Source organism: Myotis daubentonii, chromosome 7 (genome assembly GCF_963259705.1).
Source record: "Myotis daubentonii chromosome 7, mMyoDau2.1, whole genome shotgun sequence".
NCBI lineage: Eukaryota > Metazoa > Chordata > Mammalia > Chiroptera > Vespertilionidae > Myotis > Myotis daubentonii.
The window spans coordinates 11,297,822-11,324,373 of NC_081846.1; the positions used below are offsets into that span (position 1 = coordinate 11,297,822).

Here is a 26,552-nt window from a genome sequence, read left to right on the forward strand (position 1 = left end):
GAAACATCGATCAGCTGCCTCTTGCACACTCCCCACTGGGGATGTGCCCGCAACCAAGGTACATGCCCTTGACCGGAATCGAACCTGGGACCCTTCAGTCCGCAGGCGGATGCTCTATCCACTGAGCCAAACCGGTTAGGGCCGTTCCTACTTTTAATCTCATCCATAATGCAACTTTTTATCAGAGGATCTAAGTTGTCAATATTATCAGTGCCCTGGTAGAGATGTTACCTAAAAAGTTGAGGGCATAAAGAGAAATGTAAGGCCTAAAAAATTACAGATTGAAATATCAATTTCAAGCACTATAAAGTTGACTTGGTAGAGGGCATTAAATAAAGGCCAGAGGGCTGATTTTAAAATTACTAACAACTAACTTCACTGGACTTTAGGTTCCACCTGAGTATATACTTTGCAATTATTAATAACTCAACTAGAAAACTATTTTAGTTATGTTCCAGTTTGTTTTTTTCTGTGATCATTTGAAATAGTAATAAACAAATCAAGAAATATAAGAACTCAGTCAAGTTATGCATATCATTTCTATGTTGAGCTACTTGGTATTGTAGCTGCACTGCTCTTATGTTATATAATTAAGTACACTATTTTACATTTTATTTCCAATTACATCTTACCATTCAAGTTGTATATGGAGAAGCGGTAAGAAAAATTGGCCATGTTTGTTTCTTGGCGAAGAGGAGATCTTTTTACTGGTTCCATGGGCTTGTCAGAATCCAAACTCTTTAAAAAGAAAAAAGAAAGTTTGATAAGTCATATTATATCCACACTTCAATTATATAAAAAGATACAGTTTGCCCTGGCCTGTTCGGCTCAGTGGATAGACCATCAGCCTGTGGACCAAAGGGTCCTGGGTTTGATTCCAGGCAAGGGAACATATCTTGGTTGCAGGCTACTCCCAGGCCCAGGCACTGGTGGGGCTCATGCAGGAGGCGACCAATCGATGTTTCTGTCACATTGATGTTTCTCTCTGTCTTTCCCTCTCTCTCCACTCTCCCTAAAAGTCAATGGAAAAATATCCTCAGGAGATGATTAACCACAACAACAACAAAAAATACAGTTTGTTTTATGATTAAGTGAATTGTTATAGAATAGGTAATAAAACCCAAGTTTTTGTTTTCATATTATTTTGGTTATACTTTTTTTAAATTTTTAGATAATAATCTTATTGAAGGCACTTGAGAATGTCATACATCTTTTTCCAAATACATCAAGTATAGAGACTAAGTTCATATTACATAAATTCACTATAAAACTAGTTATATGAATATGGGCATGGTAAGATAAATAGGAAGAAATGATGCAGATAATTTTGTTATCTCTTTCTTCAAAGTAATTTGTTTTAGGTCCAACATAGCGTCCTTCCTGGCATGATAGACCCTGAAGATACGGTATATTTCTAGACTCAAAATTAGTGTCACTCAAGATCTTAACAGAGTAGCTACAACTTTAAACAATAATTAAATATCCTTTTTCTTTTCAAATTCTATGAGGGCACACTGTAACCCAGCTACTCTGCTTGTGCAAAGTCTAGAATTATACTATACTTCATGTTTGGGTATCTTGTAAGTTATCTCACCACCTTTTAAAATGATACTTTTTCTAACCTTTCTATAATAAGGAAAATAAGATGTTTACAACAGAGAAATTCAGGGTAAAGGTAGGTAGATATACAGCATTTATTTAAATAAATTTACAAATATTGGGATTAGTCTTTTAAAACTTTAGTCTCTACCTAGAATTATCAAATAGATTTCAAATAAAGGAGAATGCTGGAGAGTAGAATCGTGGAATTAGAGTAGAATGCTATCTACTTTATTCATTTATCTCAAGATAAAACAAATCCATTCAGAAAGTGTCCATACTGGTTTTAAAACTATCATATGAAGGACATTAATGACAATTCAGTGCCTTATTTCAAAATTGCACAAAACAGCCAGGAAATTGTCCTTTAATCTCAAACGTACGTCTCTGCTGCAATTTAATTCTAAGCCTCCTTCTCTCCGTGGAAATGAAGACTAATAGGTAGGTAATGTTTACTGTAAAATAACTTGAATATAATTGAGGACATATTAAAAATCAATCTATTTACCAGTTTAAGTAAACAAACATTTGTTATAATTGTCTGCTGTGTCCATGCTGCTGGGACAACAAGGGAAAGAGAAAGAAATACTCCTTGATGCCAAGAAATTCGTAATCTAGTAGGGTGGTTTTTAACTTTTCTCTGGGGGAGGGGTGGGGGGGTGAGAGAGGAGGTCATTGAGAATTTGAAAAAAGCTATATGCTATATGTACCTTCCAGAAAAACGCAAATACACACAAATTTTACAAATGATTTCAGAAGAGTCACCAACCACTTAAAACTTAAACCTGACTTAATATAAAATTGAAAATCCCATTAACATTGTATGTGTGATAGAGGCACACAGATGACACACTGTAGTGAACTAAAATAATAAATTAAAAAACTTGAAGTTTAGCCACTAACTTAGTAAAAGTTTTTGAAACTTTCTGAAGTGTTAAAACGCAACTGTTAGCAGTGAGCCACATTACACATGAGTTTTTTTTAAATCTTTCTCTCTAAAGACAGATTTGTATAATAAAAAGAACAGTCACAGCACTAGTTAGGAGCCAACTTTTGTGGTGAGTGGCTCTTTACATTTAGAAATCTGGGGATTTAAAATATAAAGAGAACAATAGAAGGCCCTGAACCAGTAGAAGCCCCCCTGAAACGGAGTAGCGTGGAGTACTGCTCCACCTAGAGCAGCTGGAGTTATACCTACCTGTCTTTTCTCTTTTTGGCTCCCTTCCCAAATATGAGGAATAAAACAATACAGTCAAAGCAACCCCACACATGTCAGCTGGCACATATTATCATTTTCGATTTCCTTTATTTTGCTTCCTCATTCCTTTTTCTCCTCCGCATAGAAATGCATAGCCTAGTCATCATCTCTACACCAAAATCACCTTTTTAAAAAATTTAAGAATTAAACTGAAATGGGTTCACAATTACAGATATAAGAAAGACCTTTCTCTCAACAAGTATTTTATTTCTCCTGATTGGAGATGAAGGGAATGATTCTTTTGAGATCCTAGTAGAAGTGAAAGCATTCTCCTGAAAATTGAACATTAACAGATTATGGTCACAAACATGTCTGTTTTTCAAAACGATCCATCTTAGAATTACTCTTAGAATTATGTGAAGTTTATCAGTTTCAATTACAGACTGTTACAGAGAGGAACAAACCAGTACTTTAGGTTTCCAGCTTACTTCCCAATTTTTTTACTGGTTAAGGAATCTCAAATTTAAGTAATTTTACATAAAAGTTCTTCCAAGAGATATTAAGGATGAATGAAAATATTTTTGTTCTAATGTTCTCAATGATATAAAGTTAAAGTTGTTTTAATAAACATAACCATCTTTATATATATATATATATATATATATATATATATATATATATATATAGAATATAATATATCAACTGGGATAGTAACAGAATACCCTTTTATTATAAAAGTGACCTGGTTTAGAGGATAAGGTCATTCTTTAAATAAAAAGAATAAAACAAAAATTCATGATACAAGAAAACTAAATAAAAAGGCTTTTCCACTGTTTTAAAATGCAGCTGGGAATGAAATTTATTTTATCAATACTCTGCAATCATGTAACAGAAAATATTTTCATGTGTGAAGATATTATTTATGCTATAAAGTATTCAAAAATTCACTAAATTATGAAATAGGATGTGCTAAAATTTAGACTTTAAAATTTTAGGCTTTACAGCTTTCTAGCCAGCAATCTCAATTTATGAAAGAGATTGTAAGTAATCCCTGTAGATAAACAGAACCTCAGTCAGTCACAAGTATATTTTAAAACTCCTTCAAATAACCAGAGAAGATAATATCTTGTCCTATAACATTCATTCACTTGTTAATGTTTTGGACATTTTATTTTTATAGCAATATTTTAAAATGTAACCTATATCCACCATATCCTTATGATTATACTGTAAACTTTTAGCACACGGTGATGACTTAAAATCCTCAACCAGTTTTCCAAGCACTATTTCTAACCTGAGTGAGTTTGTCTAGTTCCCCCAGCCAGGCTCCAAACATTTTGTCCAGATCTTGATCTTCTTTGTCACTGTCTTCTTCAGCACCATGGTCAATTTCTTCATCTGATAGCTGCTCCATCTGAAACAGACATTTGTGTATTAAAGTTACAGGATAAACTTGGAAAAGTATGCAGTATATATTCTGATATATACAACAACTCTCTGGGGTCAAACCTTCAAAACTAGGAAGTAAATTAAAAGTGATGACTGGGAAACAGGGTTGACAAGTGAGTAGAAAGGAGTGATTAAGTCTCAAATTTTAGAAAAATGTGAAAGAATGAGCAGTATCAAATTATGACCAGAATCGCAAGTAGCAATAATTTAAAAATTGCAGATGACTCCCATTAATTAGAGGATATGACAGCAGATCAGTTCTCTTCACTAACAGATTCTAAAATACCCCAAACACCACTGTGAAAAACTCCAGAAGACTGTAATGCAGCAACTTACCTTATTTATTTTGTAAAAATCTGTTTAAATATAAATATGCATGTATCTTGCAAAAGCTTAGTCCCATAAGCATTTCATAGAAAAGACAAAACAAAATTTTAAGTCTAATTCAGTCTGTTGAATTTATCCTATTCTCATTTTCTACCTCATCTATCTTTTACCTTATTTCCTCATTAGTTCCTACAAAATCCAAGGAACTAAAATTGTAATAAAAAACAAACAAAATTAAATTCATTTAATTTTAATAAGTCATATATGAAACTTCCCATATGTGTGACTAAATTATAAGTCCCTTGAATAAAAAGACATTTCCTTCTTCCCATTAATAAAATAATGTGATATCTGACATGGAACTTGCATATTATTTTGTGAAGGGAGGAAAAGATTACACAAAACAAAATAAGATCAATGACTGACCAGATACTTACAGTCCTTAAAATAAGATTAATCTAATTTTAAAAAATATTTCAATATTAATAGCTCTGAGAAATCTCCAGTAAAGCTTAGCTTTGCTTAAAACAACGTGTCCTACATATTCTAAATTTATCTGACCACAAATCCTTTTCCTTCAACTAAAATACCTATTGTATTTCCCAGGGACATAACCAATATCATCATTGTACATTCCATACTCTTGACTCACATTTCTGAAACACAGACTTTGTTCTAGTGAATCTAGGCAACATTTGGAATACAACCTGTCAATTGAATTAAAAATTCCTCAGAACTTAAAGATATCCTTAATCTCAAATAAGAATTTGCACACATCATGCACCTCCAAAGCAGCAATCAACAAAATTACCTCTGTGATACTTACATAAGGTTATGAGATAAGCAAAGAATCTAATTAGCTGATGAGATGTCATGAAGTTAAAATTTAAACCTATTTTATTATATAAAAATTTTCAGAAAGGGTCAAATAATGTTGCAAAACCAAACTAAACTTAGTTCTAACAATGTTAAAAATCAGACCATATCTCATTTAATCACTGAAGGGAAACAATTTTCTTAAGCTTAATCACAAAGGATAACAGCTTATCAATATCTCTAATAGAAACTGATCATTTTGATTTCTTAACTTCATGCTCTAAGCATGTATTAATTTGGGCATTCTACCTTGACAAAAGAAAAGACATCCACTAATTTTCCAATTCATAAATGTGGCTCTTGATTTGGTTTTTATAATTCACTTGTGTTAATACTATTTCTAAGATTTTTACTCATTACTAAATTATCCACAGATCAATCTCAATTGATATAATTCTTCATTAAGTTATCTACCCATGAAAAACATAAAATGTTAGTACAAAGAAAAACCTCATCTGATCAGGTGACTTACTCAAGTAATAGTTGCGTGTTTGTAATAATACCCAGTCTTCATAAGGAGGGCCAACAAGCAACAGAACTGGGAAGATAAGAGTCAACTTCCTCTTCCTCCCTAATTTTCAAAACTGAACACATTGAAATAACTCAGAAGCTAAAATATTCTAGAGAAAACCTGCTCTGAGATAATGATAATGCACTTTCTTTCTGAGTTCACACTCTAATTGCCCCAAGGAACTGGAAAAAAAAAAAAAAAAGAAACAATAGGAATATAATTTTACAGCACACAAAATAGTTCAAAATGAATACGAGTATTTTAAGTTATCACAAAACCAAATAGAATTATAGATTCCACATCAAAGTCTGCTGTGTTTTGTGAGTTTATTACTATTCAAACCCAATAATTATTTGGATTTAAAAAATCTATTTTCATTAATAGTTTTATTTTTATCTAGACTACTATAGACTCAAGAAGAGTAAAATATGGATAGGAAACAATGACAGAGTCATAAAATAAATGTAAATTTTCAAGCAACTATTCAACTTTTATACCATTTATATAACTTGCCAATTTTCGCCTTTCTTGAATTCCTATTACCCCCTGGGCTATCTTATAAAAATTAATAGGACACTTATTCAGAGACTGTTCGAATAAAAATTTAGATTTTACAACATTTTAAGGATCTACACTCGAAAACAGCACTTTCCAGTCTCTTGAAGCTGATGTTAATCCTTATTCTCTTACCTCCCCGCTATGGCACCATTTCTGCTTATTACACACACCAAATGAGAAGCCCCCAGAAAGTTTTTGTTTGTAGGCTCTGCACTATCTAAAGTCATCAAATCTAGTAAGGAAATTCATTCTTTGTTATATAATCAATGTCCATCTCCAATTAAATCACAATTCTAAAACTGAATTTTACCAACACAATGCCCTTACTGAAAATGATGACAGCATAAAATGCAAATAAAATAATACATCAGTCAACTGTCCCTCCAAAGGGGAGAAAAATTATGGAAAAGAAAATAGAACTTATAAACTTTGTTTTTAAAATAACCTGGATTTAAACAGATAGCTTCTAATACGATTTTTTCTTTAATGATGTGGAAACAGTCCTAAGAAAACTTATAATTATACTAGAACAGATACTATTATTTTGTGACTATATTTGATTAGGTACTTTGGGAGAGTATATTAAAGTTAATCTTAAATTCCCTGTTCCATTATATCTATGTCTTGGAAGAATAAATGTATCTTAACATAAATGAAAAGGTTTACTTTCCCCAAGATACAGACATATTAAATACAGACTAAATCCAACATTGCTAGCAGATTGACAAGTCCTAGCATAATCCTGGCCTTCAAGGACCTCTCTGACCTCTCTTCCCACTCTCCCCTCCAGCCATCCTGTCCTTTAGAGCAGGTTCCCAGAGGGAGAGTGTGGATTCTGTTCTTAAGATAGACTGAGCGGTATCGGGCAGACATCTAACTGGAAAAAAAATGAGGGAGAGTTAAGCTAATGAGGTTTAGTTAGCCTAAATATTATTTCAAAATCATGTTTATTACATAAAAATAATAAATTATAGTAATACTGACTTAACTAACATTTTAAGCTAATTTCCATTTATTTTACTCATGACGTAAAAATAGTAATGGAGTAATTCAGCCATTGCTTATATGCTGGTTGGTTTCATTTCATAGATAACAGTGAACAACCATGCTTCAATTATCAGAGGTTAAAACTTGTAATATATATAGTAAGCTCCACTCCACATAATGAAACAATCCATTTAGTATGCTTTAGTATGAAACAATATTATTCCCACTAAATTTTCCATTAAGTTAATTATTCAGGCATATTTTACCTAAAACCTTACTCTTAGGAGATATTTTTGTTTACTATTCAATTTCCTCACATAGTGATCTTTATTGAGAAGGCTGGGCTTAGATTAAAGCGTTTAAAAATTTGAATAAATACATTCCAGGTAGGGCAAATTACAAAGAGCAAAGGAGAAGGTCTGTGTTTTTGTGACTGTTATGAGAATGACTCATATAAACAAACAGGTTAAGAGTGAGAGTTAAAGGTCAAGGACTAAGGCAGGACCAGGTCATATAGAACTTGAAAGCCAAGCCCTTCCCACCCCCACCCCCCACCCCGCCCAAGGCAACTGGATTCTTAAACATAGAAATGAAAGGGGTAGGGAGAGAAACAGTATTTTATTCAAAGAACATGGTGCTAGCATAAGAGTTATTAGAAAAGGGAAAGACCATTAGAAGGCTACTGTATGTATTAGGTAGACATAATTACAGACAAGGAAATTACACAAGTCACATACTGAGAAAAATACATGATATATAGCTAGGGTGCCTTATTTATTACTCTTTTTGTCCCTTTAATAATTCAAAAATAATTGCTTTTTTGTGAAAATAAGTACTCTATACTTAAAAACACGTGAAAACTCTCAGAATACAGGAGTGCAGAGCTGCCACTATGGCATTTGTCTAAGTCTAGAATCTGCAGTATTCCAAAGAGGGAAGATAAGCTCTGATTGTAATATGTACTATACACCTACTATGTGCCAGACGCTGGAAGAACAGAGATGTCCTGAAGGCCAGTAGGGACAGACAAGGAAGCAGTTATGCCCAGATTTCAGGATCCCCAAGAGACCACACCAGGGAGCCAGCCATGTCCGATGCAAAAGCATAAGAGTCTTTATTCAAGCCCAGGCTTGGCTCCCCTACCCTCTTTACTGATGCAGCAACAAGTGGCAGAGAGAGAGCTAGCCGTGTGGGAAGAGGGGTTTTATAGGGGGTTGGAGTAAGGGGAGGAGAAAGGACTGTGGGCCCTGCCGATTGGCCAGGAGCAAGTCGGTGTCTTGTTACACAGGATGTGGTCATATCTATGGCGCGCACTTCCCTTGACTGTCATTGGTTAGTTTAAAGAAGTCCTGGGTGTGGCTAGCAGAGGCTTGGGCTTCCGGGAAGAAGCCTTGCCGAGCACATGGCTGCCCAAAAATGGAGGATCCAGGGAAGATGGAGGGCGTAGCCCTCACCCTTTCAGAACCAACAATGATGAAACAGTGTTAAATGCTATACTAGAGGTATGTTGTATGAATGTGGTTAACTCAATTTGAGAAGGTCTTTAAAAAAAAGACTTCAACAAATTAAAAGGTAAAACCTGAGGAAAATGTTCCCACTTCTTATGTCCACTAAAGTCTGACTATAGCTGTAGTATCTTTTGTTATAACTATTGGGAGGACTTGCAAGACAAAGTAATGGAATTTGCGTAACCATAATTTGGTTAAAGGCAGAACAACCTAGACTGAGTTCTCCCTAAAACCATGAAGAAATTAGACCGCATCAGGATCATAATTAACATATCTCAATTACCCCTCCTCCATTACCATAGTTCCATGCTTCTCAGAGTTATTCATTTAGAGATAAATTCTAGTTCTTTTTTTTTTTTAAATATATTTTATTGATTTTTTACAGAGAGGAAGAGAGAGAGATAGAGAGTTAGAAACATCGATGAGAGAGAAACATCGATCAGCCGCCTCCTGCACATCTCCTACTGGGGATGTGCCTGCAACCCAGGTACATGCCCTTGACCGGAATCGAACCTGGGACCTTTCAGTCCGCAGGCCGACGCTCTATCCACTGAGCCAAACCGGTTTCGGCAAATTCTAGTTCTTTACATCCAGTTATGTTTTAGTAGCTCTATCACACACAAAAATAAAAACGGTGTTTTAAACACCTCCTATGCTGCTCTAATTAGATAAATAATTGTAAAGAAAAACAGGCACTAGAGAAGGGGCGCTGTGAAAACTTCCAAGTTCAAGGAGTGCCCCCAACTGTGCAAGGTAAAACTTGCAAAATAAAAGCAAGAGGAAGGAAACCTAAATCAGACAAAAGAAACAGTAAAGAAAACACACACAAAAAAACTGTTAAATTTAGTAAGGCACAAAAAGAGGAAGAGGACATCAAAAGGAAGCCAGAGGAAGCCAGAGCAGAGAAGGAAAAGGAGAGAAATGGACACAACATGATGTAAAATAAAGTGAGTTGTGGGGGGTGGGGCCCTGCAAGGCCATTAACTACTTACTCATCTGAATAAGGCACCAGAGGTATGATTCTCTCTTGCCCTACAACACAGGACCTGTTGTGAACTAAATGGTTTCATGTGTAAACTGAGCAAATGGAAACTGGGAATTTAATAAACCAATTGAATTTACATGAGCTCTTTAGAGACTCAATATATTAGCCATGTTATGTATATGGCAACATTTTCCTCGGGTTTTACCTTTTAATTTATTCGAGTCTTTTTTTTTTTTAAGACACTGGTAAATTTTATTTTTTAAAGTTATCAGAGCATTGACCTGCAGACTGAAGGGTCCTAGGTTCAATTCCGATCAAGGGCACATGCCCGGGTTGTGGATTCGATCCCTAATAGGGGGTGTGCAAGAGGCAATGATTCTCATCACTGATGTTTCTATCTCTCTCTCCCTCTCCCTTTCTCTCTCTAAAATCAATAAAAACATATTTCTTTTTGAATTCTTATACTATTTAGTTCAGTAAATTCTTTTCACCCAGCAATCATCAAATAAATATTTATGTAAATTTTTAGTTTATTATTCATTCTTTTTAAAATATGTTTTAAAATTGATTTTTAGAGAGAGAGGAAGGGAGAGGAATAGAGATAGAAACATTGTTGAGAGAGACACATCATCAATTGGCTGCCTCCTGCACGTTTCCTTCTGGGGATTGAGACCGCAACCTGGGCATGTGCCCTGACCAAGAATTGAACCAAGATCTTTTGGTTTCTGGGTCGACACTCAACCACTGAGCAACACCAGCCAGGCTCATTCTTTTACATAGCTGCTACATTTTACATAGGTATCTTAGTTTGACACATAATGTGAGTGAAAATCTAAACTGAATTTCCCCAATATTTAAAATTTCCCATTTTTGGCATGCTTCTTTTATTTATGTATCTACGTTCTATGCATAAACCAGTGTTCTTGTTTTGAAGATCCTCTTCCAGTTGTATCTATTCTTAAAGAAACATAATTTTATAGCTGTTGTCATTAATTTGTAAAGATGAGTTTGTTTGTTTGTTTGTTTGTTTTTAAAAAAGCCAAAACTGTCTTTTCATATATACATCATGAAGTTTTCTCTGTAGGTTAGTGGCCCTCAACTGAAAAGGCCCAAGTTCTACTTAGGGTCTAACATTTTAAAATACTCTGCCTACAAACAGCATTACTCTAAAGTATTTTTCAGGATACAAAGGAAGCAAAAAATACCTTCCAGAACTTCAAAGAAATTGATCCTAACTGTGGGGGAATGGTAAACAAATTATCTAAGAATAACAAATTATCTAAGAACGAAGTTCCCTCCTTTTGTAAACTCATACATGAAGCAAATTTAAAGTAAACCATGATCACCCTAGCCGGTTTGGCTCAGTGGATAGTGTCGGACTGAAGGGTCCTGGGTTCATTTCTGATCAAGGGCACATGCCCAGGTTGTGGGCTCGATCCCCAGTAGGGGGTAGCTGATCAATGATTCTCATCATTGAAGTTTCTATCTCTCTCCCCCTCTCCCTTCCTCTCTCTAAAATCAATAAAAACATATTTAAAAAATAATATAAAGTAAACCATGATCTTTTAAGTGTTGAAAGGGTCTAGGAAGGAGACATGTACTACATTATTCAAAGGCTTTGCAGGAGCAAGCACAGTAAATTGGCCATGAGGGACTTGGATGGCTTGGTCCTCTGGGAATGAGCTGACTCAGTTTTGTACAGTTTCCACATGAAACTGTACTTCCCTAACAGAGAGATGTGCTGTTTTTGGGCTAGCCATGGTGAAACCCCCTAACCCAGAGGAAACAGAAACACTAGTGGAGGTGATGCACGCCTTTATGCCTTCTCCTCTATGTCTGTTTTTGACAACCCAGGATATAACTAATATATCCTTTTCATTATCATGTACATTAACTGTGAAGTAACTAAAGATCAAATAAGGATGCATAAAAATAAATAAGAACTATTTTAACAGTTGATAGATGCCTAAGAACTATAAATCCAATCAAAAGCAATTTTGTTAATATTATATTTATCAATCACTTAAATGAACCACCTTGTAAAGGAATTCCTTTTACAGAATGATGAACCCATCCATCAAGTATCTCCCCACAAAGCAGGGAGGGGCACTGTCTTAGCCCAACACCCACAAGTGATCTGCTCATACACCCATAGGGGTTCCTCATGACATTCTGAGTTAAGTACAAACTCTTCATCAAATGATTTCAGACCCTCTGATATGGGCTCAACCTAAATTTTCAACGTTATTTTCTACCCTTCAATCAACCTAAACTAATTAGTATTCTCAGAAAACAAGTCATGCTTTCTTAACTTTGCCTTTGTTCATGTTTTTATGAACATGTTTCTGAGTGCACATTTCAACCTGTCAAAAGAACGACATTACATTTCTCTCATTCGATCACATCCCACTGAAATGAAAATAAACAATTACAAAAGGGAATAAACTCATAAAGGCAGTGAAAGCTGGAGATGGCAAAGAGATCAAAAGACCAGAGATTTGGTAAATTTCTGGAAGAGAATGGTAGAATCATATAGCCAGATGAACCAGAGCAGGAGCCATAGCTCAAAGCAAGCATTTTTTACTCAGCATTATTCAACAAATATGTTTTAAGCACATACTATGTGCCAAACAAATCAGACCATGACAAGTGTAGTGATAATTAAGTGAGGACTGAGTGAAGTGATCAAATAGCTGCTTTATATTTGATGAACAGGGGAGGCCTGAGGTGCAAAAATTAAAGTGAGATATGAACGATGAGAAGGAATCAAATGTGCAAAGATCAGAGAGAAGAGCATTTCAGGTAGAGGATACAAGTTTGATGTGTCATGGAATAGAAAGATTAGTTTGATGGGAAGAGAGAGCCAGATCTTGCAAGGATTTGTAAACCAAGAAAAGGAGTTTGGAATTTATTCTAAGGAAGCCCTCTTGAGGGTAATGAGAAGTCATCTCTCACAAAAGGCTGCAGCAGAGGTGGTGCCATTGTTGAAGGAGTCAGATGGTAGAGTCGGAAAAGGAACAGAAGTGGGGAAAAAAGATGCTCAGCAGGACAGCAGCCAGTATTATTCACATGGGCACCCAGAAGGTAATTGTGGCATTTGCTTCCAGGGTTAAGGAAACTTAAAAAAACAAAAACAATTCTCCTAAGCCTGGCAGCAAATTTAAATGCCTTCTGGTGTCAGGTGGCCAATAAAAATACCACTGGTAGACAGATGTAAACAATAGGGAGTGGGAAAGCCTGAGAATTAGAGGGCAAACCTCAGTTAAAAACATTCAAATTTTTTAAAGTTTATTCTGGAATTAGATAGTGGTGAAGTTGCACAACCTTGTAAATATATTAAAACTCACTGGGTTTTACACTTTAAAGGAGTGAATGTTATATATGTGTATTATATCTCAATTTTTAAAAACTAAATAAAAACCTCTAAGCACTGTGCAAGTTAAACACAAGAAAGTTATATACTACTTCCTCTGAGAGGCCCATGAACTTTGTACCTCTCTATGGCATTTATAGCTAATCAGCTTTGTATTATGTGGTGGTTATTTGTGTACTTGCCTTATCACCCTCCACACCCAACTAGGTCATAGGCTTCTGAGAGAGACATATGGTTCTCATTTTCACCCCAGAGCAACTAACAAATAATCATATTCCCCGTCATCTGAAATTCAACTATTTTCTGCTAAATAGTTCTGCTTTAAGATGACATCTAATTTAAGATGACTCAAAGCTAAAGGTGAAGTACTTAAAAAAAGAAGTGGCTAATTTATCCAGTTCTCAATAAATATTACTTTAAAGGAACCAACACATTTAAAATTAATTTCCCTATCAATAGAGGTAGTTTTAAAAAACCAAAGAAATTTCTATAATGCACTTTAGTTTCAGCAGAACAGTTTTATATTTCTACTAGGGCCTGATGCATGAAATTCGTGCAAGAGTAGGCCTTCACAGCCCCGGCTGCCTTGCGGCCCCACCCCCCACCCACTGGTCTTCCGGAAGGTTGTTCTGCAAAGGTTGTTCTGCAAAGGTCGTTCCGCTGTCCGGTCTAATTAGCATATTAGCTCTTCATTATATAGGATAAGGTTATATGTTTCTAAGGACATGATTTGATTCAATAGCTGTGTTATAACATGACTTTCATAAAAAGTAACAAATGAGTATTAGTAAGGGTTCTTGCAAGTGACAGAAACCTAACTAAAACTAGTTTTCAGCCAAGGAAATTTATCAAAACATTTATCACAATGTATTTCCTCTCAACTTCCTTCATCTCCATTTCTCTCCTCTCCAAGGTTTCATCGCAAAATTCTGTACTCCTGCAACCTGCTTTACATCTCCATCCCTTTAGATTCTCTCTCATTCTGTCCCATCAATCCTTTCTCAGTATCCCTCAAAGAAGTTACTTTCAATTGCCACATATGAAAACCCAAAATTCATACAGTTTTGTAAGAAAGACTTAGAGTTAACCAGAATTCTGAATAGAGACTCAAAGTTTAGGAGAAGTCACACTACTAGTAAATGTAACTTTCCACAGACTATAGTAGTTCTTCCATTTTTGCATATCTTACTATTTTATTCTGGCAGGAGTCAGAAAACTAACCAGAGATGGTTCTTATTCCTGACATTAACCAGCCACAAATGAAAATAGAGGTTCAAGAATTGCTCTGGGTGAAAAGGATAGGGCCTATATAAAGTATTCAGAATGAGTTTGTTGGGTGTTTAAACTATAGATGCTAAACATTCTCTAATATTTTAATACAAATTCTGGTTAACAAGAAAATTCAGATAAATCTTCTATTTTTATGCCCTAAGTTTTAATCAGTGAGAACAGAACCTTCATTATAACACTGAAAGGGTCCATAAAGCCTGCAAGATTGGCTGCCTCCTGCACACCCCTTACTGGGGACCGAGCCCGCAACCCAGGCATGTGCCTTTGACCGGAATCGAACCTGGGACCCTTTAGTCCACAGGCTGATGCTCACTGAGCCAAACCCGCCAGGGCTTACCTACTGTTTTTGCTCCACAGAAACTTAAAAAAAAATCAGGTGACTATACTTGTATTATAAGGGTTTCTGGTACGATAAATTAACCAATCAAATGCTACCTTATTACTAAGTGTACCGGTTAATAATGATGGATTTTGTAATCTAACACGATAATTTCAAGAGAAACATCAAAATTGCTTTATTCAAAGTAATGTCCATTGCTAGCTACACATTTCCCCCATCTTTCAGGTAATTTGTGGATACCGTCCCAATAGAACTTTTCTGTTTTGAGGCAAACCATTCAGAGACCCAATTTTCTTTCTTTCTTTTTTTTTTTTTTAATTTTTTTTATTGCTTAAAGTATTACAAAGGGTATTACATATGTATCCATTTTATCCCCCCGCCCTAGACAGTCCCCTAGCCTCCCCTATCCCCCAGTGTCTTATGTCCATTGGTTATGCTTATATGCATGCATACAAGTCCTTTAGTTGATCTCTTACCCCCCTACCTCCTGCCCCCCAACCCTCCCCGGCCTTCCCGCTGCAGTTTGACAATCTGTTTGAGGCAGCTCTGCCTCTGTATCTATTATTGTTCAAAAGTTTATAATGGTCTCTATTGTCCATGAATGAGATCATGTGGTATTTTTCCTTTATTGACTGGCTTATTTCACTTAGCATAATGCTCTCCAGTTCCATCCATGCCGTTGCAAATGGTAAGAGTTCCTTCCTTTTTACAGCAGCATAGTATTCCATCGTGTAGATGTACCACAGTTTTCTAATCCATTCATCTACTGATGGGCACTTAGGCTGTTTCCAGATCTTAGCTATGGTGAATTGTGCTGCTATGAACATAGGGGTGCATATATCCTTTCTGATTGGTGTTTCTGGTTTCTTGGGATATATTCCTAGAAGTGCAGAGACCCAATTTTCTACTTGTTCATACGTTTTGAAGTGCTGCTCAGAAAGTGTGTGTGCCATTGATCGGAACAAGTAGGAATCTGAAGGAGCAAGATCTGGTGAATACGGCAGGTGGGTTAATACTTCCCAAGCAAGATCTTTTAACGTGTCTTTAACTGGTTTTGAAGTGTGTGATGGTGCATCATCATGAAGCAAAATTACTTTGCCGTCTCTTCTGGAACATTCTGGTAGTTTCATGATCAAAGCATGCTTCAAATTGATTATCTGTTTTCGGTAGCGATCAGTATTAAGTTTCACCTGGTTTTAGAAGCCCGTAATACACCACACCTTCCTCATCCCACCAAATGCGTAACATTGTCTTCTTTCTGTAGTGATTTGGCCTTGTAGTCGATGTTGATGGTTGATCTGGATCAACCCATGATTCTGTGCATTTGGGATTCTCAAAATAAATCCACTTTTTGCCGCCAGTCACAATTCGATGCAAAAAAGACTTTCTTTCATGCCCTTGAAGCAACATTTTACTGATGACTTTTCGGTTTTCCATTTGTCTTTGGGTCAGTTGACGTGGCACCCATTTTCCTTCCTTTAAAACTTTTCCCACTGCTTGTAAACCTTCAGAAATTGTTTGCTGAGCAACGTTTAATCTTTCTGCAAGTTGTTTTTGAGTTTGACATGTATCTTCATCCAATAATGCTTGTAATTGTTGGTCTTCAAACTTTTTCACAGTTGACCTGGACATTCTTCATCTTTCACATCGAAATCATCACTTTTAAAGAGTTTAAACCAGCGTTCACAAGTATCTTGAGATGGAGCATGTTCACCATAAGCATCCCAAAGTATTCAGCAGCACTTTCCTTCAAAATAAAGTAATAATTAAAACTTCCGCCGAAACCGGTTTGGCTCAGTGGATAGAGCGTCGGCCTGCGGACTGAAGGGTCCCGGGTTCGATTCCGGTCAAGGGCATGTACCTGGGTTGCGGGCACATCCCCAGTAGGAGATGTGCAGGAGGCAGCTAATCGATGTTTCTCTCTCATCGATGTTTCTAACTCTCTATCTCTCTCTCCCTTCCTCTCTGTAAAAAATCAATAAAATATATTTAAAAAAAAAATAATAATTAAAACTTCCCACAAATGTCCTCTTTTGGGCATGAAATTCGACACTTTTCAGCATAAAAATATCTATTAATGTTAACATCTTCAGCAATTTGACATATGAAGTTTTGAAGCTTGTTGTCAATACAACAAAATAGCATACAAATCAAATTGCATATATATCAACATATGTGTTACTCCATCTATTGAAAAAAATCCGATTAACTGGTACACTTAGTATGTGATGTGATTGATAAGATGCAACTCTATTATATGATCTGTATATTTATGGTTTAAGATAGGGCATTCACAATGGATGGCTATTGTTGTATTGGCTGGGTCATTTTTTTATTTGACAATGTAAGGGAAAAGAGGTCAGTGCCCCTGACTAAATAGTCAGGTACTGCATGTTTTAAAAATTCTTGTGGCACACCAGCTAAAAATCTCTTATCTAAATTATCTCCACAGATATCACAAAATAAAAGTTCATTCATTTTAGGCAATTCTGATATCCAACAGTCTTACAGCCAGGACACCGTAAATAAACAACAATACTTTTATTGAAAACTCTTTAAAATCTTTAATTTGTGATTGGAAACATTTCTTAATGGACATTTGAAAGAATACAGTTTTCATTCATAAAAAGGTTCACTGAATATGCTATAAAATCTCATATTCCTTATCCTAATACCTAGATTTCTAAAATATTTTCTAAAGAAAAAATATTATCCATTTCATACCCATCAGGTTGGCAAAAATAGTAAGTCTGATAATACCAAAGGTTGGAGGGGATGTGGAGTAATGCTCACTGGTGGTAGGGACATATATAACTCATCATTTTGGAGAGCTATTTGGAGATTACATATCTGATGATCTCGTAATACCACCAAGTGTCCAAGCACTTATGAGACAAGCATCAGGAGAAATGTGAAAGAATGTTCATTGTAGGATCCTAATCATCTATCTATCCCTCAAAAGGGAAATGAAGAAAACGACCTTATTCTTATAAAAGAATGACCTGGATCTTCAAGAACCAGTATGAATAATGTCAAACCATATGTTTGAGTAAAAAAAATGCAAATTTTAAAAGAATAATAGAGTCTACCCTTCATATGAAATTCAAAAGTACAGACAGCAATAAGAAAATTTTTATGGATACATCTGCATTAAATGCACTAAAACATGCACCAGTGAAGCACAAATTGTTACTGGGGGAAGATTTTTGTTGTATCTTCTTAAACAAATTATTTGAAGCAAAATATAAATAATTGAATACTACTGGTGGTGAGTGTGTAGCTGTTTATTAAGTTTTATACTTTGGTTTAGAATGTTTCAAAATTAAAAACAAATTTATTTAAAAAATAAATTCAAAATATACACAAAGTATGTGAATAAGTATAAGTATGCTCATCAAAGCCAAATATTTTTAAAAATTATGGAGAGGGGCAGGGCAACTGAATATCTTACAAGAAAAGAAAAACTATGTAAATTCAAGTGTATTATGTACATCCTGGATTATAATGCAGACTTTGCAAATTATTCATAAAGCATTTAATGCATAGGAAAATGCTAGTGATAAGTTTAAATGAAAGGACTAAATGGTGCATATAGTAATGAGCTATATAAACACACACACACACATATATAGTTTCCAAAAAATTTAAAGTGATTTCTGGATAATAGGATTTTATTTTCTTTTTATACATTTATAAGGGTTACACATTTTCATTAATATTAATGAAAGAGGGGGAAAAGATGGCAAACTACAAAATGAAAATTCAAAATCCTCTGGCAAAAATTTATGCCCCAATTAATCTGATAAGTTTCTGTTTTACTTCCGATCCTAAAAATATCAGGCTATATTAATAAAATAAGCCTCTTGAAATACTAATATCCACAACCATACAAGCCAAAAGAATTATGCCAATAATTACATAGTTGTAAAGTTCTGCTTTAATGTTTCTAAATATATGTTTTAGTCTCCTGTTTCTAGCACTGTCACATCAGAATAGATGGTCCCTTCATATATGCATTAGATAACATTATCATATGGAAAACTCCATACCAAATCTTAATTTTTATCATAAAAATAAGCATGTGTAAATAATGATTTGACTGTAAGAAATGACCCACATAGAACACTATGCAGTGTTTATATAACTGAAAGATTTAAAATACTGCTGAAATTAAAAATCTAAATAAATGGACAGATATACCACGTGAATGGATGAGAAGATGCAATGTTAATTATCCCCATACTGATCTAGGTATTCAATGTAATTATAACCAGTATTTCAATATTTGATTCTAAAATGTATATGCAAAAACAAATGACCTAGAATAGTCAAAACAATTCTGGAAAAATAACTTGGGAGGGAGGGCGGTTATACTAACTTCAAGACTCACTATAAGGCTAAGTAATCAAGACAATGTAGTACTGACAAAAGAATAGAAAATTACATCAATGTAACAGAATGGAGAGTCCAGAAATAGACCCACACTTATGCCATCAAATGATTTTCAACAGGGATGTCAAAGTTAAAGGTAAAGAGGACAGATATATTTTACTAATTGTATTGTGGTATGCTTGACAGATAAAAATGAAACAGATATAAATATGGAAGGCTGCTCCCAGATCACACCATAATAAAAAGTTAATTCAAAATGGACCACAAACTGAAATGTAAAAGCTAAAATGATAAAGCTCCTAAGAGAAAAAACAAGGAAATATCTTTATAATGTTGGTGTACGCCAAGATTAGGACGCAGAAAATTTAACCATCAAAAGAAAATACTGATCATTTTTATGAAGTCCAATAACCTCTGCTATTTGAAAGACACCATTAAAAACATAAACAAGCCAGCAACTAAGAGAAAATATTCACAAATATAGCTGATAAAGGACTTGTAAAGAATTGCTACAATGCTCGGCCTGTGTGGCTCAGCGGTTGAGTGTCAACCCAGGAACCAAGAGGTTCCTGGTTAGATTCCCTGTTAGGACACATGCCTGGGTTGCCAGCTGAATCCCCAGTAGGGGGTGTGCAGGAGGCAGCCAATCAATGATGTTCCCCTTTCATCGATGTTTCTACCTTTCTATTACTCTACCATCCTTTCTCTCTAGAAATCAATAAAAAACATATCTTTTATAAAAGAACTAGAGGCCCGACGCACGAAATTCGTGCAAGGGGCTTGGCCCTTGCAGCCCTGGCTTCATCCAGAAGGTTGTCCACACAGTCGTTCTGCTGTTCAGCCATCTGGCCTAATTAGCATATTATGCTTTTATTATTATAGATTGCTATAATTAAATTAAAAAAGATAAACCCAATTTTTAAAATGTGCAAAAGACTCAGTCACTTCCTGAAGGCTAATAAGAACATAAAAAGTGACTCAAATTAAAAATACACCTACCCTATGTAACCAGCATGTCCTCAAAATATTTACCCAAAATAAATGAAAACACATAGACATGAAGAAATTTATACACAAATGTCACCAGTTTTATTTATTTGTAAATATTAGAAATGAAAGCAGCCCAAATATCTATTAACAGGTAAATGGATAAACAAAATGTGGTATCTACCTACACTAATAAAAGTCTACACTAATAAAAAAGATAAAGATGCTAACTGACCGTACCTTCACTATGCCCAAGCCATGCCCACCAGCCAATCAGAGCAACTACATGCAAATTAACCCAACCACGATGGCGGCCGGCAGCCACGGAACTGGAGCAAGCAGGAGGCCTGCCCTGGCCAGCTGTGGCCTCCGCAAAAGGCAACAAAGTTTCAATTATAGAAGCTAAATAAATCCCAGATACCTGCTTCCAGCCAGCCTCCACTGGGAGGCTGGGGGCCGTGGCCAGCCTGCAAACAGCCATCAGCCCCTCACCCAGGATGGCCACACCCTCATGGGGTGAGGGTCCCTGCTGGGGGGCTGTGGCCAGCCTGGAAACAGCCATCAGCCCCTCACCCGGGCTGGCCAGGCACCCCAGCGGGGACCCCCACCCTGATCTGGGACACCCTTAAGGCCAAACCAGCCGGCTCCCACCCATGCACCAGGCCTCTATCCTATGTAATAAAAGGGTAATATGCAAATTGACCATAACAGCAAAGCAACTGGGAATCACTGTTCACTATGACACACACTGACCACCAGGGGGCAGATGCTCAATGCAGGAGCTGCCCCCTGGTGGTCAGTGTGCTCCCACAGGGGGAGCTCTGCTCAGCCACAAGCCAGGCTGACGCTGCCAGTACAGCGGTGGTGGTGGGAGCCTCTCCTGCCTCCTCAGCAGCGCTAAGGATGTCTGACTGCAGCTTAGGCCTGCTCCCTGCTGGCAAGTGGACATCCCCTGAGGGCTCCCGGGCTGCCAGAGGGATGTCTGACTGCCAGCTTAGGCCCAATCCCCTGGGGAGCGGGCCTAAGCCAGCAGGTGGTCATTCCCCGAGGGGTCCCAGAGTGTGAGAGGTCACAGGCTGGGCTGAGGGACCCTCCCGGGTGCACAAATTTTTGTGCACCGGGCCTCTAGCATATATATATATATATATATATATATATATATATATGCGCCTAAGCAACCGAACGACCGGTCGACCAGTCGCTACCACATGCACTGACCACCAGGGGACAGACACTCAATGCAGGAGCTGCCCCCGGTGGTCAGTGTGCTCTCACAGCCAACCTCCCATGGTCACACCCCCTGGCTGGCTGGCCTGGGTGTGGGGGCCGTGGTGTTCCAGGGGGAGGATTGTAGGGAGAGTGAGAGCAAGCTCAGTGGACACCATGCATTCTCATCGCACCTCCATCCCCATCATCCCCGTCCCCAGGTAGCCAGCGGGAGGTTGGTCACCCGCCACCCACCCCCAGTTCCTGGTCCCAGACCCGATCAGGTGATGAGGGCCTGCCGACCGCTGGTCACTGTCTGCCGGGAGCCGGTCCATCCTTGCTGTTTCAAGGGACCTGGCATATATAGCATAGGGTTCTTAATATGTTTGCTCCCCTTAGCGCTGTGTGTTTTAACCAACGTCACCTCTCCGAGAAAGGTTGTTTCCCCAGGTAGGAATTTTTCCCTGAAGTCAGGGAGGGGATGAAACTCCTTAACTAAGTGCCAGGCGGGTAGTTAATCACTACAAACAATCATGCTTAAGCTACATAATCTTTTCTCCCTGGAATGGAGATAAGAAACGCCCTAACCTTTGTAATAGAGATTGATAGGATTGAATCAACTGGTATAAATACAGATGTAACAAGACAGAAAGAGACAGAACTTAGGAGACAGGGCTTGGAAGACAGGACCAAGAGAGACAGAGCCTAGGCACAGGACCTACACAGAACGTTCTCTAGAGATAGAAGAACTTCGCTGGAGAGAGCATGCCGGAGGATCCTGGACAGGGACTGGCCTCGGAGCCTGGAGGCGGAGCCTGGCGAGAGAGCATGGCAGGGGATCCTGGACTGAACCTGACTATAGAAATATGGCAAGAGAACCTGACTAGAACCTGGTGACCGAACCTGGAGATCTCAGACAGAACCTGGCTGGAGAACCTAGCGAGGGAACATGGCTACAGAACCTGGCTGGAGATCCTAAGCAGAACCTCTCTGGAGATCCAGACCAGAACTTGGCTGGAGATCCTGGCTGGAGATCCTGGCTGGGCTGCTGATCAACTGAACGCTGTCCTCGTGTCATTCCTTCTTCGCCGACTCCGTCTACGCCTTTGGGAACCCCTGGACCTGCTGGGGTTGGACCCCGGCAACTGTCTGTGGGATGATCGATCGGGGCCGAGCCCCCCAACCCGGCTCCCTCAGTGCCTGGGAGCTAGGCAGCGGACTCGACCCCCACCGCTGATCGCCGTCTGCAGGGCAATCGGGCCCCCACTCACACCATCTTGGCCTGCTGGGGCCGCCTGCTCATCTGCTCCACCATCCCACTGTGGTCCCACTCTCAGTGGGGCCCATCGGGGCCAGCAGCGCTTCCACTGCCGTGTCACGGACACTCGCAATGTTCCACACCACCCACTGGTGGTCAGCGCACGTCAACCTGGGTCTGTGCCTGAACCCAGTACTACGCTCCAACCAACTGAACTACCTGGCCAGGGTGCTTTTGTTTTGCTTTGTTTTGTCTTGTTAGCAGCTTTTAATGGTTCACTTTGCAGTCTCAGGATATGCTTCAATAAAATGGATACAAGTGGGTTTTTTAAAATAATTTTTTCTTTCAAAACTTAGTAATATCTAACAACTGCTTAGAAGGCAAACATACAAAAAAACCCAAACCTTTAAAAAAGTTATAGAAACATCTAATATTATGACATGAGGACATAGTGTTATATGTTTATTTGTTACTAAACAAATGACTTACACAGAATTATACCCACAAAGAAATGGACTTGGGTCCTGCCCATTGTTTAACTAAACACAATGCATTTGCCATAGTAAGGTATTATTTAAACAATTCCATATGAATAGACAACGGCTGAGTTTTTTAAAAATCTACTGCAAACTCCAACTTTCCTTATCATTAATTAACCCATTTAAAAATCACAATTAAGCACAGAGATAGTAAGAGAAGCTGTATACTAAGGAATGCTTGCCCCCTTCTCCCCCCAAAAAACAAACCATGTCTAATCATGTTGTTGCACTATGGTTTTCAATGTGTTAAAATTTTATATACATGTACATGAGGATGCCAAGACAATTCAATGGGGAAAGTACATACAGTCCTTTCAACAAATGGTGCTGGGAAAACTGGATATTCACAAATAAAAGAATGAAGTGGGACCCTTACCTGAAATTACATGCAAATACTAATAACTCAAAATGGATCAACGGCCTAAACATAAGAGCTAAAGCTATTAAAACTCTTAGAAGAAAACAGAGGAAAAGCTTCATAACACTAGATTTGCAATGATATCTTAGACATGACACCAAAAGGAAAGGCAAAAAAAGACAAAAATAAAGTGGACTTCATTAAAATGAAAAACTTTGAACATCAAAGAACACCATAGAGTGAAAAGCACCCCACAAAGTGGGAGCAAATGTTTATAAATCATTAATCTGATACAAAGTTAATATCCAGAATACATGAAGAATTCTTGCAACTCAACAACAAAACAAACCAATTTTAAAAAGGGGCAAAGGGCGTGAATAGACATTTTTACAAAGACGACGCACAACTGGTCAATAAGCACATGAAAAGATGCTCAACATCATTAATCATTAGAAAAATGTAAAACCACAAAGATATACCACTTCCCTCTCATTAGGATGGCTATTATAAAACAAAAACATAAAATCACAAGTGTTGGTGAGGACAGAAGAAATGGAACCCTTGTGCACTGCTGGTGGGAATGTAAAATGCCATGACTGCTGGAGAACACAGCAGGGTAGTTTCTAAAAAGAAATCAAACAAAATTACCGTATGATCCAGCCATTCCACTTCTGGGTATATGCCCAAAATAATGAAAGTGTGATTCATGCTACAACGTGATGAAACTTGAAGACATTATGCTAAGTGAAGAAAGCCAGATACAACAAAAAAATAAATATTGCATGACTCCACTTATGTGACGTCCCAGGGTAGTCAAAATCATAGACAGAAGGAGAAAAGCAGTTACCAAGGGTTGGAGAGGGAGAGGAGATGGAGAGTTACTGTTTAATGAGTAGTTTCAGTTTGAGATGATGAAAAAGTTCTGGAAATGGATAGTGATGATTGTTTCACAACCATGTGAATGTACTTAATACCAATGAACTGTACACTTAAAAATGCTTAGAATGGTAAAAATTACGTTGTATATTTTTACCACAATAAAAAGTACTTGTGTGTTATTTATTTTATTATGGTGGCAGTATAGGAATGTGATTAAGAATACAAACTTGCCCTGGCCCGTGTAGCTCACTGATTAGAGCATCTGCCCAAGCAGTGAAGGGTCACGGGTTCAATACCTGGTCAAGGGCAAGTACCTGAGTTGCAGATTGAGTGAAGGAGGCACCTATTGTTGTTTCTCTCTCATATCAATGTTTCTCTTTCTCTTTTTCTTTCTCTCTCTTTCTTGCCCTCCCTCCCTTACACGCTCTCTAAAAACCAATGGGAAAATATCCTTGTGTGAGGATTAACAAGAAAAAAAAAAGAAAAAAGAATGCAAGCTTAAGAATTATGCTATAAAGCTCTACCACTTTATAGCTTTGTATTTTGTGCCTCTTAGATATTAACAGAAGCTTCATAGGATTATTGCAAGGATTAAGTAAATTAATATATGTAAACGCATTTTAAACAGTGCATGTCATATAATAGTCACTTAAAATTACGGGTTTAAAATACACTTTTAATGAGGTTTAAATCAAACATCTGCAGAACCTCTAAAGGTCTTCTTCAAAATTCCAGACTTCAGTAAAACACAGATTGAAAAATAGTGATCTAATCCAGTGAATTTCAACTGGTGGGCTGCAAGAATTTTTTAAACCTGCAATACCTGACTAGTTAGGGGCACTGCCGTCTTTTCCCTTAGATTGTTAAAAAAAAAAAAAAAGACAACAGCCAACACAACAATAGCCCTCCAGTGTGAATGAATCAAAATTATATCTTTTTTTCTTGGGGGGGGGCAGGGTCAGGCAAAATATATACTTCTGGGGTGCCACAGAATTTTAGTAATTAGTTTATGTGTGCCATGAGAGGAAAAAGGTTGAAAATCGCTGATCTAATTCATATTTCTCATTCTATAGGTAAAGAAATTGAGATCCTTGATAAGTGATTTGCCTGCGGTCACATACCTGTTTCACTAATACTAATTTTCCTCAAATAAGAGTTTGGGATTAACAAAACTAATATGTTGACATTCAACTACTTGAGAACCAAGGCAAAGCCATGAGATTTTATACCGTGTCTAATTACCTATGAATAGTGTGACCGTCACCCACCATACCAACCTAATAAGTAATTACGCATGAGTGGGAACCAAAGGGAGCAAAACCAAAAGAACAGGCCTTTTTAATTATCTTCAAAGACAAAGGTTAAAAACACCTCTGTGGAAAAATATGTGTTAAAATATTTGTGAAAACAAATAACGTGGATCAAAAGTTTGAGACACACCCAATATGTACTCCCTCCTTTCAGCCAGTTACTTAATATATAACCTTAGTGAGACTTTTGAATCTGAAAAATCAGATGCTTTTTCTACCAAATAGAGGAATTATCTACAAATAATTCTTTATTAAATTCAAATAGAAGAGAACAGCAGTCCAAATAACACAAAATGTCTAATCCAAAAAGAATCATGTATTAAGCTTTGTTAGACATCTCTCTGTACTTGCTTGAATACCCTAGATCTGGTTTCTGGGAAATTCACAACACCAAAAGCAAAATAACAGAGACAATCGGCGCACGTCAGGCTCAACAGGAACCTAAGAGCTTTGGAGAGCCTCAGTTTTGCCCTACATCCCCCCCGCCCCCCCACCATCTTTCTCAAGAGCAGCACCACCTCTACTTGGATGGTCCTCCCCCTCCAAATGCACATCAGCTGAAATCCTGCCCATTCTGAAAGGTCCCATTTAAATGCCGAAACTCCCATCAATCCCCCCGCCC

General features: G+C 37.3%; 1 protein-coding gene across 6 annotated transcripts in view; it reads right to left on the reverse strand.

Moving 5' to 3' along the window:
- The window catches only part of RAPH1 (Ras association (RalGDS/AF-6) and pleckstrin homology domains 1), a 79,149-nt gene that overhangs the window by 51,033 nt on the left and 1,564 nt on the right, over nt 1-26,552 (reverse strand). For 5 of the 6 annotated variants that reach the window (XM_059702826.1, XM_059702825.1, XM_059702824.1 and 2 more), the window contains exons 2-3: nt 4,092-4,211; nt 633-738 (exon numbers count right to left, since the gene is read on the reverse strand). In XM_059702826.1, coding sequence (XP_059558809.1) covers nt 633-738; nt 4,092-4,211 — 226 coding nt within the window. Of the gene's footprint in view, nt 1-632; nt 739-4,091; nt 4,212-26,552 lie in introns of those variants that run through there. The other variant, XM_059702827.1, reaches the window with a different exon arrangement.